This window comes from Leptonychotes weddellii, chromosome X (assembly GCF_054177405.1).
Source record: "Leptonychotes weddellii isolate Sample4059 chromosome X, ASM5417740v2, whole genome shotgun sequence".
Lineage (NCBI taxonomy): Eukaryota > Metazoa > Chordata > Mammalia > Carnivora > Phocidae > Leptonychotes > Leptonychotes weddellii.
In genome coordinates this window covers 21,863,488-21,880,554 of record NC_138385.1, presented here as the reverse complement: position 1 = coordinate 21,880,554, position 17,067 = coordinate 21,863,488, and the positions used below count along the sequence as shown (strand labels likewise).

At 36.8% G+C, this 17,067-nt stretch overlaps 1 protein-coding gene across 2 annotated transcripts in view; it reads right to left on the bottom strand.

The window, feature by feature from the left end:
* The window catches only part of TENM1 (teneurin transmembrane protein 1), a 330,568-nt gene that overhangs the window by 301,707 nt on the left and 11,794 nt on the right, over window positions 1–17,067 (bottom strand). For both annotated transcript variants that reach the window (XM_081808286.1, XM_081808288.1), the window contains exon 2: window positions 305–543. In XM_081808286.1, the coding sequence (XP_081664412.1) occupies window positions 305–543 (239 nt within the window). The remainder of the gene's footprint in view (window positions 1–304; window positions 544–17,067) is intronic.

The following is a 17,067-nucleotide window of genomic DNA, read 5'->3' as shown; positions in this document are numbered from 1 at the left end:
CAAAGAGCATTCCTCACTCTCCTCAGCAGTATTTAAGGGTAGGAAGTGCAAAAAAAAAACCCCCAAAAAACCTTCCTTAGAAATCCATTTGTTATTTATAATACTAAGCCTTGGTTCAAATTTTAGGTTCCAGAGTTAAGAGAGAATCTTCCCCTCCCCCAACCTCCACCACAAGCAAAACACCACCACATCAAAAACTAATGATGTATTGTATGGTGACTAACATAACATAATAAAATAAAAAAATAGAATTGTTGAAAAGACTTTGATTAAGAAGAAAACAGGCATGGAAAAAAGGGCTTACCAATCACATAGGCTAGCAACAAGGCCAAAGTCACCGTGATTGCAGTGGCGCTCAAGGCCGTGCACTTCCAGTTGCAGCACCTGTAAGGTTTGTTAAAGGTAAAGGCAGGTCTGGAAAAGGTGCTTCGAGGAAGTGGCCTGGGAGGAGGCGAGTACACAGTATTGGACGTCAGCGGGTAGTTCTGACTGGCCGCACTGAAGATAGCAGAGGAACCAGACCCATGTTTAAACAGGAAATGCCTGCAAAAAGGAAACAAACAGTAGAGCTGTAAAAACCAAAGCCAGCACTGGGTGTTATACGCAAGTGATGGACTCTTGAATACTACATCTGAAACCAATGATGTACTATATGTTGGCTAATTGAATTTAAATAAAAAAGAAGCCAATTGTTACAAAAGCACAAACTCCACTCATTTCCAACAATCACACTTTGACAAAGCTCAGGAAAACTGGCAGAGTCTCAAAATTTTCATATACCTAAGATTTAATTCCAAATTGCCTTTGGTGGTCTCCTTTTGTTTTCTCATTTAGACCTTTAGGAGGCAGAAAGAGATCCTCTGTTCCCTGACTTGCTGGCTAGTGAATTTCTCAGACTCTCGAGTGCTGACATTCACATTTGATGTTATTCGTTATCCTGCTCCTTTTCATTAAATATGATACTCAAGAGTTGATTCAAGAACAAACGAAAAGTATCATCAGGCATTTTTGAAATCTGAATGGTCTAGAAACCAGTATATTTACTTAAGAGATTAGCTTTCACAGACATATTTTCAAGCAATATTCTATTATAAAAATTGTCAAACATACAGCCAAGTTGAAAGGATTTTATGCAAACACACATACTTACCAAGTAGATGCTACAGTTAACATACGACTATATTAACTTTATCACATATTTATCCATCTCTCCATTCCTGTCTTCATCCATCAGTCCATCTTAGTTTTCAAGCGTTTCAAAGTAAATTGCATACATCAGTATACTTCCCTTCCCTTTTAACTTGCATATTATCTAGAGTTCAATATTTTTAAATGTAAAATTTATACATGACGAGTTGAACTCTTAGATTTCACATATAAGTGGTATCATACTGTATTTGTCTTTCTCTTTCTGACTTATCTCACTTAGCATAATGCTCTCAAGGTCCATCCATGAACCCATAAAAACAGAGAACAGAAAGGTGGTAACCAGGGGCTGCGAGGTCAGAGAATAGGAAAGATGTTTAAGGGTATAAACTTGCAACTAGTAGAGAAGTAAGTCCTGAAGATCTAATGTACAGTACAGTCATTATAGACAACTGTATTGTATTATCATCATCAAGCTCACTAATAGAGATTTTAATTATTCCCACCACAAAGAAGAAATGATAATTATGTGACATCATAAAGGTGTTAACTAATGCTACAATGGCAATCACGTTGCAATATATAAATGTATCAAATCAACATGCTGTACACTTGAAATTTACATGTTATATGTATGTTTCAATAAAAAATTATACATGATGAAATGCACAAATTTTAAGTATACATTTGCTGAGATTTGACAAATGCAATCATCTGTGCAACATAAATCCTTATCAAGATACAGAACATTCCCATCACCCCAGGAAGTTTCCTCCTGCCTTTCTAAGTAAATCCCTACTCTGCTTCTCCCAGGTGACCACTATTTAGCATTTTTTCTACCATGCATTAGTTTTGCCTGTTCTAGCACTTCATGCTGCTGTCATGTCTGAATTACTATAGGATGATTACTGACTGCTCATGACTACTGCAATATGGATATTTCATAAACAGTACTGATTTATGGACATGGAAGGAGCTACCAAAAACAAATACATTAAAGTATGTTTTGGTGCATATAATTTACACTTACTGAGTGCTATGTGCCATGCATTGTGTTAAACACATAATCTCAGCTAGTCTTTGCTCATATGAGATAGGCTATATTATTATCCTCATTGTGCATTTAAGGAAATGGAGGCCTAAAGAGGTTTAAAAAAACTTGCCTACATCTTCCTAGTACATGAATGACAGAGCCAGAATAGGAATCCAGGTCACTCTGGCTCCAAAATCCTTAATCTTAACCTCTCCCTGTGCTGCCTGGAGCAGTAAAATGCACTGCTAAGTAGAACACATTCTGGTGCTACATTTTAATGTACTACAACATGAACCCCTCCACTAAATAGAAAGCCATAATCACCTTGTCACATATGACCAAATTTATAAATCGTTAAGACTATTTTAAGTCTGATTTCCAACTTCCACTTTTAAAGAACAAAAGCCTGGATGTTTAGAGGAAAAAACAACTGTTTAATCTGCCATTTAATGAAAAATCTCCACATTAGAGAATTTTGCATTAGTATCATGAGGGTAAAGGTTATTTAAAGGGCAGGATTGTTGAGAGTAGTACACATTCACAAGCCTTTCTGGAGGGCGACTTGTTATTAGTATCAGAAGACTTTAAATATGCATATTCTTTGCCGAATAATTACGCTTACAGGAATTTATCCTTAGGAAATTATGTGTCTGACAATGTATATAACAAGTCGTTCATTGCAGTGTTACTTGTAATAGCACAAAATAAACACCCAAGTGCTCAATAATAGGTACTTGGTTAAGTAAATTATTTTACAAACACATAGTAGAATACTATACAACCATTACAAATTGTACTGTAAAAGAAGATCTATTCACTAGGAAGTGTTTAAAGATATCACCAAGTGAAGAAAGGTAGGCTTCAAAACAGTATGGGTAATAGGATACAATTTTTTTTAGAGATTTCATTTATTTATTTGAAAGAGAGAGAGCACACGCACAGACAGAAAGGGAGAAGCAGACTCCCCGCTGAGCAGAGAGCCTGATGCGGGACTCGATCCCAGGACCCTGGGATCGTGACCTGAGCCAAAGGCAGATGCTTAACCGACTGAACCACCCAGGTGCCCCAAGATACAATTTTTAAAATAAAAAAATATATATGCTCATGTAAAAATAGTAACTTGTGTTACCTTTGGGTATTTTTTTGAAGTTTTCTGCCTTGAGCTTGTATTACCTTTGTAACAAGTATCAAAAAGAAGGGAGGTGGGGTGAATGGAAAAAATGCACTGTTTAACACCAACCATATGCAGAGTTGGTTCTGTTTATGTGAACATGATTTATTGAGCACCTATAAAGTCTAGGCACCAGGCACTTTATGTGCAATATTTTGATGCTCATACATCTGTGAGGTTTAAACTATTATTCTAATCTTACAGATGATGAAACAGAGACCAAAAGAGGTTTTTAGCAGGAATAAAGTGGTGATAATAGTAGTTATAATAATGATAAGTGCTCACTTGTGCTGGGCATTGTTCTAAGTAATTAATAAACTATTATATCATTTAATCCTCACAACAACCCCATTAAAATAAATATCTCCATTTACAGATGAGAAAACCAATGCACAGAGAGGTCAAGTTGTCTGTGGTCCCCACAGCTAGTAACTGGTGGAGCTGAGTTTCAAACACAAGCAGGCTGGCTCCAGAGCCATTGCTCTAAACCACAACATTACAGTGCACTCTGCTAGGATGAGGCAGGTCGTGGATACATTAAAATATGAATGCAGACCTGCTAGGGCACAGAAGAAGCACGTGGGTAATACTGAACTGAGCCACATTTACCCTGTTTCCCTTGGGAAAAATGACAAACATGAAAACGATGGCTAAAGAATCACAGAGTTGGAAGAAGAGATCTCAGTAATCATCTAATAGCCCAACACCCTGATTTTGCAGTTAGGGAAACTGAGGTCCAGAAAATGAAATGGACTACCTAAAAGTAACATAGGTACTTAATGGTATAAATGAACTTGGAATCAGGGACTTCCAAAAGAATGTATTTCCTCTGCCCTAGGCGACCTGCCAACCAGTCTTCACCGAACTACCACCAGGTTCTAAGCTCCTGGGTTAACGGATCCAGGCTAAACAAATATAATCCCTTCAAACAGTACTACATAATACTTGTCTATTCTTCCGAATGTCACATGTTCTTATAGTAAGTTTTAAAGACCATCTTAACTATTTTGGATGAATGGGGAAGCATTACAATGAAGCTACTCTTCAGTTGTTAAGAAGGTAAGGGAGTTATTGCTGCTTCTAAAAGTACCTAACGTATCCTCAGAATGGAGAAAGAGTATATAGCAGAAATAAGGATAAATATACCAAAAAAGTGACTCGCAGCATTATGCTTCTTCCATTTAATTGTACTTGCTATTTATTTATTTATTTATTTATTTATTTATTTATTTGAGAGAGAGAGAGAGAGAGAGAGATAGTGAGAGAACACAAGCAGGGGGGAGAGGGAGAAGCAGGCTCTCCACTGAGCAGGGAGCCTGACGTGGGGCTTGATCCCGGGATCCTGGTATCATGATCTGAGCCAAAGGCAGACGCTTAACCGACTGAGCCACCCAGGTACTTCCTCTTTAGTCCCTGAGACGGTCTCTTCCATTTATAAGGAGGTGAATTTCTTCTTTACCATCTGGTTAGCGCTCCCAGCCTATGTTTCCCCCGCTAGCTATCTAATTTACTAGTGAGCAAGACATATAGCGCTTTACGGACAGCAGAGTGGAGCAGCCTCCCCATTTCCTTACCACCACCTGGCGGTTACTCTGGACGTGACAAAATGTCACTTAGGTATAACCAGTCCTGCACAGGGACACCCTGGTATGTTCCTGTGGGATAAAAGGGAAACCCAGCAGTATGGGGTGCTTTTTGCCCAGTGATTGGAGATAAAATCTTTGATCCTTTGCATATTTATGAAGGAGAACAATCGGATTTTCGAGACAATGTAAGTGGCCCCATATGTTGGATATTGATTTGGTTTGGTATATCATTAAGGGGGAGAAGAAAGACAAAGAAAGAGAATTGTTGGCTATTATGATGGCAATTACAAGCAATAATCAATATCCCTGAGCACTGTAATTTCATCGTGATATACACTAAAGGATTTCCAAATGCAGTTTCATAAGTAAAATATTACAGCATAATGAATAAATTCAGCAGTCGCAGCAGAGCAACATTTAAACTAATTCATATTTGAGTGGAATCCAAATCACAGTCCTCAGTGAGGGTAGATAATAAAATGAGTTCATATACTAAGGTTCTTGTTTTCTTATTAACAAGCTGAGATTAAGATTCTATGCTCAAGTGATCTATACTTTGATGTGGATCATGAAAAACAGCACTGCAAATGCTATGTATTGTCAAAGGCTTTACAGTCCATTGTTGGAAAGTGAAACTACTGCCTAAATGTGTTTTCATAGTTCCTGAAAAAAGTAGGAGCATAAAGACAAATGCACAGTACTAGACTTCAGCTATGTGCTCATAAAATCAGATCATCTGTCTAAGCACATTGCTTTTCCCTGGGGACCTGAGGATATACTAAAATGTTGCTATCAATTTCATACAATTGGGTTTTTTGCACAAAGCAAATGATAAAAATGCAGTTCAAGAGTTTATGTGTAAGTAGTACTCTCCTTTGCATCTGTTTTAATATTCAAGTTCAAATTTAAAAAGGAAAAGCAAGATATTGCCAAAAGGAAATGGGCATATAAGGAAATTGAAAAAAAAGTATCTTCAAGACTGATGAGACCCAGTGGTGGTAAGTGGGAATATAATAAATGCTCCTGTAAGGATTTTAAAATCATCTATAAAAAAGGGGAAAATGTACTCTCTCTTTTCAAACCCCTCATGCTACATAATTCTGAGGGTATCTGTTAGCACTAAATAATGTGATTTAATGTGGCACTTAAAATTCTATAGGAAATAGACAGAAATCTACAGCTTTCTAACAACAGATGCATAAATAACCGATGAAGTTTTTCTTTTACATCTTCTAAACATGATTATGAGATGAATATCTAAACCTGTATTCCCTTAGCTATAAGCATTTGACTCATTTTTATAACCAGAAGAAGGAATTCAACTTATTTCCAGTTCACAGCTGAGGGTGATTTAAGAAAATAAAATAAAACAGAAGACTGCAATGAAAAAGCCTTGAGTCAAGTTATTATGGCCAAATCACATTCAGATAGAATTGTGGCATTTAGACATTTATTCATTTAAAAAAAATTATTAAATGCATTTTTATTGTGATAAAAAAACTACAAAATATAAAACTTACCATCCTATTTATTTTTATTTTGTATTTTAAATGGGCTCCACCCCCACCGTGGGGCTTGAACACACGACCTTGAGATCAAGAGTTGCATGCTCTACCGACTGAGCCAACAAGATGCCCCCATCCTATTTTTAAGGGTACAGTTCAGTAGCATTTATTCACACTGTTGTGAAACAGATCTCCAGAAATTTTTATCTTGCAAATATGAAACTCTATACCCATTAAACAATTTCCTTTTTCCCCTTCCCTCAGCCCCTGGGAACCACCACTTTGCTTTCTCTTTTTATGAATTGGACTAGTTTAAATACTTCATATATGTGGAATCATACAGTATTTGTTTTTTTGTAGTTTATTTCGCTTAGCATAATGTCCTGAAGGTACCTCATGTGTAGCAAAGGACAGGATATCCTTCCTTTTCAAGGCTGAATAATATTCTATTACATGTATATACCACATTTTCTTTACTCGTTCATCTATCCATGCACATTTGGCCTGCTTCCACTTCTTGCTATTATGAATAATGCTGCTATGAACATGGGTGTGCAAACATGTCCTTAGATCCTTTTTCAATTCTTTTGAGTATATGCTCAAAAGTGGGATTGTTGGATCATACAACACCTCTATTTGTAATTTTTTGAGGGATCTCCATATCATTTTCCATAGCGGTTGCACCATTTTACAATCCCACTAATAGTGCACAGGGGCTCCATTTTCTCTACATCTTTGCTAACACCTGTTACTTTCTATTTTTTTTTTTTTTGATGGTAGCCATCCTAATGGGTGTGAAGTGACATTTCATTGTGGTTTTGGTTTGCATTCCTCTGATGACTGGTGATGCTAAGTATCTTTTCATAGGCTTGTTGCATATTTTTGTATCATCGTTGGAGAAATGTCCATTCATAGGTATTTGTTCTTATGCCTCCAAAAACATGAGAAAAATTTTAAAACATGCCATGCTGGGTCAGCCCCATTTTCTTCTCTGACAAGAACACCTAGCGTTACTTTGCAGAAAAGTGTGGCTACTAGTCAAGATTATCAACCTCAACATCTCTAGTTTGTCTTTTGTACCCCATTCCTGATGCTCCTTTTTAGGATAAATACTCCCCCAAAGAGTATTTATCCAAACTCTTCTTGAACCTCAATGGAATTACCAGCTTGGACAACCTCCTGGGGTAACAAATTGTATTTCTCTCCTAACAGTTACATAAGGGAGGATTTAATTTTATTTGCTCAAAGGTTCTTTCTTCCAAATTTTAAGCCACCCCTGCCCATATATCCCCTCCAAACATTACATACTAAGTGTTTATAAAAAAAAAATCTATACCCTCTCCAGGTTGTTTATAATTTTTAAGATTTTTTTTTCTTTTTACAGAGTTTCAGGATACCTATCTAAGCCTTCATTTTTCTAGGTTTAAGCATTAGTTCTACAGTTTATCCTTGAATGGCAATGCTTTATGGTCTGGACTGATACTGTAATTTTGCAAGTGGGGTAGTTAGTAGCTAACAGGAGAGTTGTTTTTTTTTTTTTTTTTAATCTTTTTGTGGCTATTATTCCCACTCGTCTTTTAATCAGAATATCCATCCTGCCTGTATTGTATATTCCTTAAGAGCAGGGACTAAGTCCTAATTTCTATGTATGTTGTCTCATACTTCAAAGGTACTCAATGAATATAATGACGCTTTTGCTTCTTCTAAAAGGATCTTGATTCACTGTGCAAAATGAATGAGGCTTGGGAACCCTAAAATAAGTTTCACTTGTGAGCAAATATCTCCTGGTTTATTGAATGTAAAGGGACAACTATAAGCTTTCATTTTGTTTTCACATAATCTAAAAGGAACAAATCAAAGAAATAGTTGATTCATATTTCATCTCTTTTTGTAAGACATTTAGGTAGTGAAAGAATTATTGTTAATAAAAAATACTAATAATTAAAAATAATTGCTGCTAATAATAATGGCAACAGCAACGACCATACACTAAACCACATCTATGTGTTAGGCACTCCGCTAAAATACTTTGTGCTTCTTTCTCACTGAATCCTCACAATAACCCTATAAAGGAAGGTGATATTATGCATATTTTACAGCTTAGGAGGCTGAGAATCAGCTATTAAAGTTAAATAAATTTCCCAAGGTCACACAGCTGGTAAGTGACAGAGGTGGGAATCTACTTCAGTTTTGTTGATTACTAGATGTAAGTTACATGAGAGTAGGAATGTCTGTCTTATTTACTGCTGTATCCTCTGCATCTAGAATGGTGCCTAACAAACAGTAGGTGCTCAATAAATATTTTTAAATTCGTGCATGAACAATAAAACCCATTTACTTAATCACTGTGCACATATTAACTCATGGCATCACTGATATCACTCATAATGTTAATCACTCATAATGTTAATCACTAATGTAACAAAATCTTAATTCACATGATCATTTGGCATTTTCTTCTTAAAGTGAATATATATAAGTTTAGTATTCCACTGAAGATGTTTTTATGGAAATATTTGTTTCAAGTCTTAAAATTACAGAAATGACAAAATGATATCAGGAGGGTACACAGTGAGCTAATTGTCATGTCTCCCTTTTTAGAATATCTTTTATGTAATAGTGTATCGGACTTTCCTATATAAATTAAACATTTCCGTAACAGGATATTTAGAGGTAAGTTGGAGCTAGGTGTTCTGACATAGATATATAAAGGCTGGAGAAAGAAAATATTACATATTCTGTTTGATCAAGTTGCTTTAGTAGACCCCAAAATAAATTAAAATAAATAATCATCCTCTACTTTATAATAATGCCCTTTCAAGACACACTCTCATTCTCATTTTCCAAGTTAGATCCATGCTCTGTAGATGTAACTTTAATTTAAAAAATTTTTATTAAAAAACCCTATACCAGTTGAGGGGTAAATATCAAATTAATATTCTCTATTAATGTAAATGTTCCTGTATGAAAAGGCTCAGGCCAATACATAAAAATTATTTACTCAGATAAGTAAGCTTACCAATTTTTTATTTTCTTTATACTTAATAGTAATTTAGTTCCTAAGGTATGCTGTGAAAGCTGTAATCTCTCTTCAAACTCGAAAAAACTTAAAAAGCTATTGGTGGGTGAGATTTTCAATCTTCTTATGATTATATACATCATTTCCATGAAGGAATAGTGGAATGTCACCCCAGAGTTTTCAGTAGTTCATCTCCCAACAGGGACCATTTTAAATGGGAATATACATGTGACCAAGGCAGAATTTATGGGTACATGTTTTAAATTAAACCAGACCCCAAATTTCCTAGGATTTTAAAAAAAAATTCTTGATTTTGGAAAAAATTTAAATTATATTTCTCTTTACAAAAACTCCAAGTCTATTCCCAATTTTACTTATCAGAGCAACCTGCTGGTTTTATAGAATTGGTTTCACTTGTTACTTGGCTTATTTATTTATTTTTCTTTTTAGAGAAGTCGGTAGTGGGCAGAGTATTCTATGCCTTGATTACTTTTTTATTCATCTTCATTTTCTATAGATATGCATTTTCCTCATTTATTTTATGAGCCAGTTGACATGGCATACGTTTCTGTATGATTTGTTTTAATTGAATTGTAATCTATTAGCAAGGACACCTGATTTTAAAGAAAGAGTATTTCAAAGGAGTACAATAAGGAGAGAACATAAGCATTTCCCACTAAGCTCTTCAGGTTGAAAATACAGATTATCATTCTAATGCACATTTTGAAGAGTGTTTGGTGATCAACATTTGCCTTACATTAGCTTTCAATGGTTTGTAAGTCTTACTCATACATGTACATTGAAGGCAAAAATGCTTTATAATGCCATAAAGTAAGAAATGCCACTCAAATCAGTCATCTAACGTATCCAGTCTAACATTTTTCTGAGGGACAGACTGACAAAAGGCAAGGTTGTCTTGTGAAATATCAACCTCAAAATCAAAGAAGTGGCCTGAGGCAGAAGCTGTCTGTTCCTCACCAGCATCCATGTTCTCCTTATTTCCTGGGCACACGGACTACATTTCCCAGTAACAATTTCCATTAGGTGTGGTCATGTCAGTTCTGGCTCATGCGAAGTGTGAGCAAAGGTGATGTCTGATACTTCCAGTCTTTTCACCTAGAACTTTCCCACCCAAGGATCCTCAGTCTCCGTACTCATCCACTGACAGACTAGACTCAAATATGGAAGGAGCCTAGTACATTCATTCCATGCAATATTATGATGTCATATTAAGAATTTTCAACCACATAAGCATATTAGGCTGATCATTGTCTCTCAGCAGAGCCTGGACAGAGCACACTTATCCATGACTGTCCCAATCCCACTCCACATTGCTTGCAGCCAGAGTTAACTGCAACAGAATTGTATAGCCAACCTTGGAGACAATCGTATTCTCTCCCTCTCCCTCTCCCTCTCTCAGAAATCTGGACACAGAATCCCAGTCATCTAAGGAAGTCAAGACGCAAGGTCATGTTGAGCCAGAGCTGGAGTTACAACATGACAGGGGAACAGATAAACAAATCCCATCTAAAATGAAGCCTGAGAAGAGAGAATATGTGCAGAAAGAAACAGTAATGAGACATCATGTGGCTCCAGAAAGCAAAAGAACAATGAAGAGAGTTCCACCTCTCTTTAGGCATGGCTGGACTCATTGTCCTTTTGTTTCCCTGGGAGATTATCCTGTATCATTTTTAAAAACCTCCTCTTTACTTGATTTAGTTTTAAAGCATTTCTGTTTCCATTAACCAAATAATTTCTAAGGCAATGAACAATTTTCCATGTCTCATGAGGGAAAAAAACAGAAATCATATATACAGCACAAGCACAGCTGGGTGCTGTGCCCTCCCACACAAAAACAAAAACAACTCCAACTCTAAATTCCTACTCTACAGAGATCTGATCTAGAAGAAAGCATGGAAATCTTTTTTATTTATTTATTTATTTATTTATTTATTTATTTATTTATTTATTTATTTTTTTTTTTACTTCAGGTGGAGGTTTTTATTCAGCTGATTTTTTTTATTCTTATGTTAATCCCCATACATTACATTATTAGTTCTAGATGAAGTGTTCCATGATTCATTGTTTGTGCATAACACCCAGTGCTCCATGCAGAATGTGCCCTCCTCAATACCCACCACCAGGCTAACCCATCCTCCCACCCCCCTCCCCTCTAGAACCCTCAGTTTGTTTTTCAGAGTCCATCGTCTCTCGTGGTTCATCCACCCCTCCGATTTCCCCCGCTTCATTCTTCCCCTCCCGCTACCTTCTTCTTCTTCTTCTTTTTTTTTTCTTAACATAGAAAGCATGGAAATCTTAACAGTAACTATCTTTGGGTAGTGGAATTTGTAGTTACTTTTCTTTTTTGTGTTTTTCCTATTTTGGGAATGAAGGTGTACTACTTTATAAGGTCCTGCATTATCTGGTCTCCACAGGCCTCCCCACCTCACTACTGCCATTGTCTCCAATACCCCCTAAGCTCTGGCCCTCCTCTCATGTGTGGTTTCCCAAATGTGCCATTTTCTTTCAGGCTCCTGTGGCTCTGTAAGCTTTTCAGCACAGAACAATATCAGAAGAGCTACGAAATGCCCAAGAGTAGTGTAGATCTAAAGTAAACTCAGGAGAGAGAGAACAAAGAGTGAACAAAGGGAGAATGAAGAGTGCAGAAGAAAAAGGAATAGAACAAGAAAGGAAATTTGATAAATAGATGATAGATAGATAGATAGATAGATAGATAGATAGATAGATAGATAGATATGGCTATATATGCTAGGGTAGAGGATCATTTGTTAGTGGCTTTGGAGGTCACCTGGGGCTCCCTTGTCTAGATCTGATCCAAATAGTTGGCAGTGATATGCTGCTTTTTCCCCAGCTTTTTGCATTCCCAGGAAACAGACCAATTTAGTATATATACAAACTGATACACATTCAATGTGTCAAAAATACATTCCTCTTGCTTAAGACTTTCACATAGAAATGCAGGATATGACAAGTTAATTGGAGATAAAATTATATAAGGAGTTACCACTATATGAAAAGGAAACCAATTGATGGGGGTGGGGAGATCTTAGAGCTAAATGGATTTAAGTTTAGCGGTTGTTTTAGTCCATTAGAGCTGCTATAACAAAATACCATCAATTTCAGTTGGTTTATAAACAACAGAAATATATTTCTTACAGTTCTGGAAGCTGGAAGTCCAAGATCAGGGTGCCAGCATGGTAGGATTCTAGTAAAGGGCCTTTTCTGGGTTACAGACTGTTCCCCAGTCTGCTGTGGGCATCAGGTGGGCGGGAGGGGCTAGGGAGCAATCAGAGGTCTCTTTCATGAGGGCACTAACCCCATTCATGAGGGCTCTACCCTCAGGACCCAATCACCTCCCAGAGGCCCCACCTAATACCATCATCTTGGTTTTCAATATACGCATTTTAGGGAGATCCAAACATTCAACTTATAGCAGTGGTTTCCAACACAAATTATACTATAAACCCGAGAATTATCTAAACCCACGAACAAAGCCTTCGGAAGAAAGGAATATGAAGAGGGAAGATGGGAAGGGAACAAAAGAAACTGCTAGAATCTTGAGTAAAGTGAGCAGGAAGGAAACAAAAGATTTTGTCTCTCCATTAGTCTGAAATGGCGTTTCTCAATTGGGGATGAATTGGCCCACAAGGGACATTTGGCATTGTCTGGGGACATGTTTGGTTGTCACGATAGGGGGAGGGTGCTCCTGGCATCTAGTGGGTAAGAGGCTAGGGATGCTGCTAAACATTCTATTATGGATGGGACAGCTCCCACAACAAACAATCATACAGCCTGAAATGCCACAGGGAGGTTGAGAAATGGTCTAAAACTATTCTTCTGATTGGAGCATGCAGTTTTGAAGTATTCAGCATCCCTATGGGAGGGAATCTGTCATTCTTTATAAGACTCTCAGAAAAAAGATTTTCTGCCAGTCACTCATGATCATATCGTCCTCCCAAGCTCACAGCTGTTCCTCCCTTGAGGCTATGTGCACTTGGGATTGGTCTATTATCCAAACAAATACCCTGTACCTTGGGGCCAGAGAGCACATACAACTCACTCATAATTATCTCCAACTTTTACTCCTGCTGACCAAACAAGGAAATCTTTGTAAGATATGGAAAAGAGAAAACATTTTCTACTTTCAATTTTTAAAATTGCTGTTCAAATTGTACCTCTCAAGAACTGTCACAAGGCATAAATCCAAACCCTGAAATATTGATTAAAACATGCAGAATATACAATAATCATAGCGATTGAAACAACATTAACCCCCCTCAGGTTAGGTCACCTAAGAAACAGTCAAATTTAGCTTTGTACCATGCTCTAAAGCTCAGAAAATATAATTCCACTTGAACACAGGAGAATCTGTGGAAAACAGGCCTTCCTTCCAGGGAAATATTCTTTCCCTTGTTCCCTGCAGCGTGGATTCAAGAGTGCAAAGAAGAAAACCATTGGTTTGCTTTAATTATTCAGGGACAGCACAAGGAGATAAACAAGGTCAGGTCAACTTCAAGAGTATAATGATTTCACTCCTCTGACCTCTAAATACACATCTCTATTTGGCAAATATAATATTGAATCTAAACTTATTTTCTCTCTGCATCATTGTCAGTACTCAGAAAAAAATATCATCATGGATTCACAGGATGGAGTATAGAAATGGCTGTTTGGAACTTAAACCCAATCCAGGTTGTATTTTTATCTTTGAATAAGAAACATAAAATAAAGTTATATTTATTTCTTAATTAGACAGATAATGACAATTTGAAAGAAAATACTGAAAAATCGGGGGCTTCACAATATGACCCAAGGCAAGGTAGACTTCTTTATAAGGTGTTACATCCTGAATCCTGTCTCTATAAAGGGTTTTGTTCTTAAATTCATGTATTTAATAAACTTTTATTGAGCACCTATGTGTATCGAGTAAAACATGTTCACAGACTAAGTCTTGTACTGGCCTATGATTGGTTTCCTAACTATGTTTGTCTGCCATTACCATTACCCCCTGACAGACAGGGATGTGCAGTGTCTTCCTCATTTCCTCTTGGCTACTGGAATTTTTGAAGGAATCATGACTGCTTAACTTCAATTTATCTGACTTGTTAGGGGACCTCACCTAGAATCTGTAATCTTGCAATTCATTAGAATCCAACTAACTGGAAAGCTAACCTGAGCAGGATTCTTTCAGTGGAAGAGCAAATGACAAGAAAGCAAGCTACGGAAAAACAGAGAAAGTAAAGGCCGAAAGGACATCAAATACCATTTAGCTTTATTCCCTCACCTGACTGTTGTGCAAAATGAGGTTGGAGAGGAAGAAAGAGACATTATCAAGTTCACACAACTATTTAGTAGCAGAATTGGACTTGGACTCAAGATTTTCAATTCGAAATCCAGCGCTTTTTTAACTACTCACGAGGGGCCAACCAAAATTCACAAAGGATATCGTGGGACCATGAGACATTTTGTTCACTCTACAATATTTTCTACATCCAAAGTGCTGTACAATAAAAAATCATGTTCAGAATGACAACCCCGACTTAACGTAAGATTTTCAATTATAATAGATTAAATTATGATCATTTGGATTAAAATGGAAAGTAGATTCATATTTAAGAATGATTTTCAACAAGAATGGCAATTTTTTAAAAATTCTATTTAACCTTAAGCTATCTACCAAATCCAATTAACTAGAACCCCCAGTTTTCTGGGCATTTAGGCTCATCAAGATTTTAATATGAATAGAATAAAATGTAGATTACATCTCCAGGCAGGGATATTTAGCTGAACTATAAATATTCACTGAAAGACAAAAAGAGATAACTTGGGGTTCTTTACATTCCAGAGACAAACTGTTAGAGTGCAAAGAATACTGGCTTGGCTGCATGGAGACTTGAATTCTAGTCCCAACTCTTGCTCTAAACTGCCACATGGACACATTAGTAAAATTTCCCACAACTTAGTTTCCTTATTTTTAAATTGGGCATTCTTTCTGTTATGCCTGCCTTCCCAGGGTTGTTTAGAGTTTAAAATGAAATAACCAGCGAAAGGGCTCTGAACAACAGAAACTTACACCTACACACATACATAAGCACATATGACCACATTTGCACACAGACATACACACACATATATACAATACATATTGTCTAAAATCTGAGTCTTTTGAAGATAGCAAATAAGAAAAAGCATTTAGTTGCAAGTGCATCTACTAAAAAGCAACCAGTCATGTTACCATAAAATACTATTCAGTATAGTAAATGACAAAATGTGGAAGAATAAGACTGTTATAGATTTTAAAGAAGAACAGTTATTTTAGTCGAAAGGTAGGGGAAATAGCAGATTGTGAATATTTTCTTCCAGAAGAAAGTCAATTTACTTGGGAGGGTAATATTATGCCACAGAAGGAAAAAATCAATGATATCTGTGTTTTTATGTTATACTTGATATTTTGATAGTTGAATTGGAAATAATCATAAGTTAGCTTTTATAATGTCAATGAAAGCCCTGTGTGTACATATATCACTATTAAGTATCTTCATCAGCAACAGGGGACTGCCTAGTGTTTCATGTATGCCAGATGGAGACAGGAAGTCTGAATTCTAATCTTGGGTTGGCCAATCTTAGCTGCTTGCCCTTGGAAATAAGACTTATATTTGAGCCAACTTTAAATAAGGGTGCAAGGATATAATGCCATGCTCTAGTATAAGAATAGGAAAAGCAAACTTCTTACCGCTAAGGGATTTATGATTCCCCAGAGGTGGTGGCATCATCAGCTGTATGCCCTTGTTGAAACCTGGCAACCTGGGAAGCCTGTAGCACTGTGCGGGGTCATGAGGTGGTCTTCAGCATTATGTGCCCTTTCCTGCAAGTTTCCGTATTTGTTACCAGTAAGGAAACTTGATCTCCAGCTTGGTCTGTTGGTTTCTTTCTGTCAACTACGCTGCTCTCCTAGTAACTACTGTCTACATCCACACTGAATGGAATCCCCCCTCTGTTTTTTCCTCCTTCCAATTTATATGAAAGCTTTGTTCTAATTCAGCTTCCTCTCAATCTACTATTTTATTTCAGAAGAATAGTTTACCTTCCACTTCCATTTTCTTACCACTTACCAATTCTTCCAACCCACTTCAGTCTAGCTTAAATCTCATCACTCTACTGAAATTGACTGCTTCAAAGTCAACAAGTCTGTAGTTGACAGAATGAATGGTTTCTTCTCATCCATATTCTAGTTGACTCCTCTGAAGCATTTGAAAACCATGATGATGATCTTGAAATTTTTCTGTTGTGTCTTCTCTCTCATGATTACTCCTCAATCACCTATGCTGGCTTGTTTTCCTTCATGAACTCCTAAGATGTAAGTGTTCTGATGGTTTGGTTTACGGTCTTCTTCTTGCACTAAACTCTGTCTAGGTTTTTCAGTACTTCCTCCATCATTCATGGAAATTCAATTATTATGTCTACCTATGAAACTCTCCATTATTCATGTCAATCATGAGCTCTGGAATCAGACAGACACAGGAGTGAACTAGCTCCGTTACATACTAACTGCTGCCCTTGCAACGTATTGTTCAACTTCTCTAAGC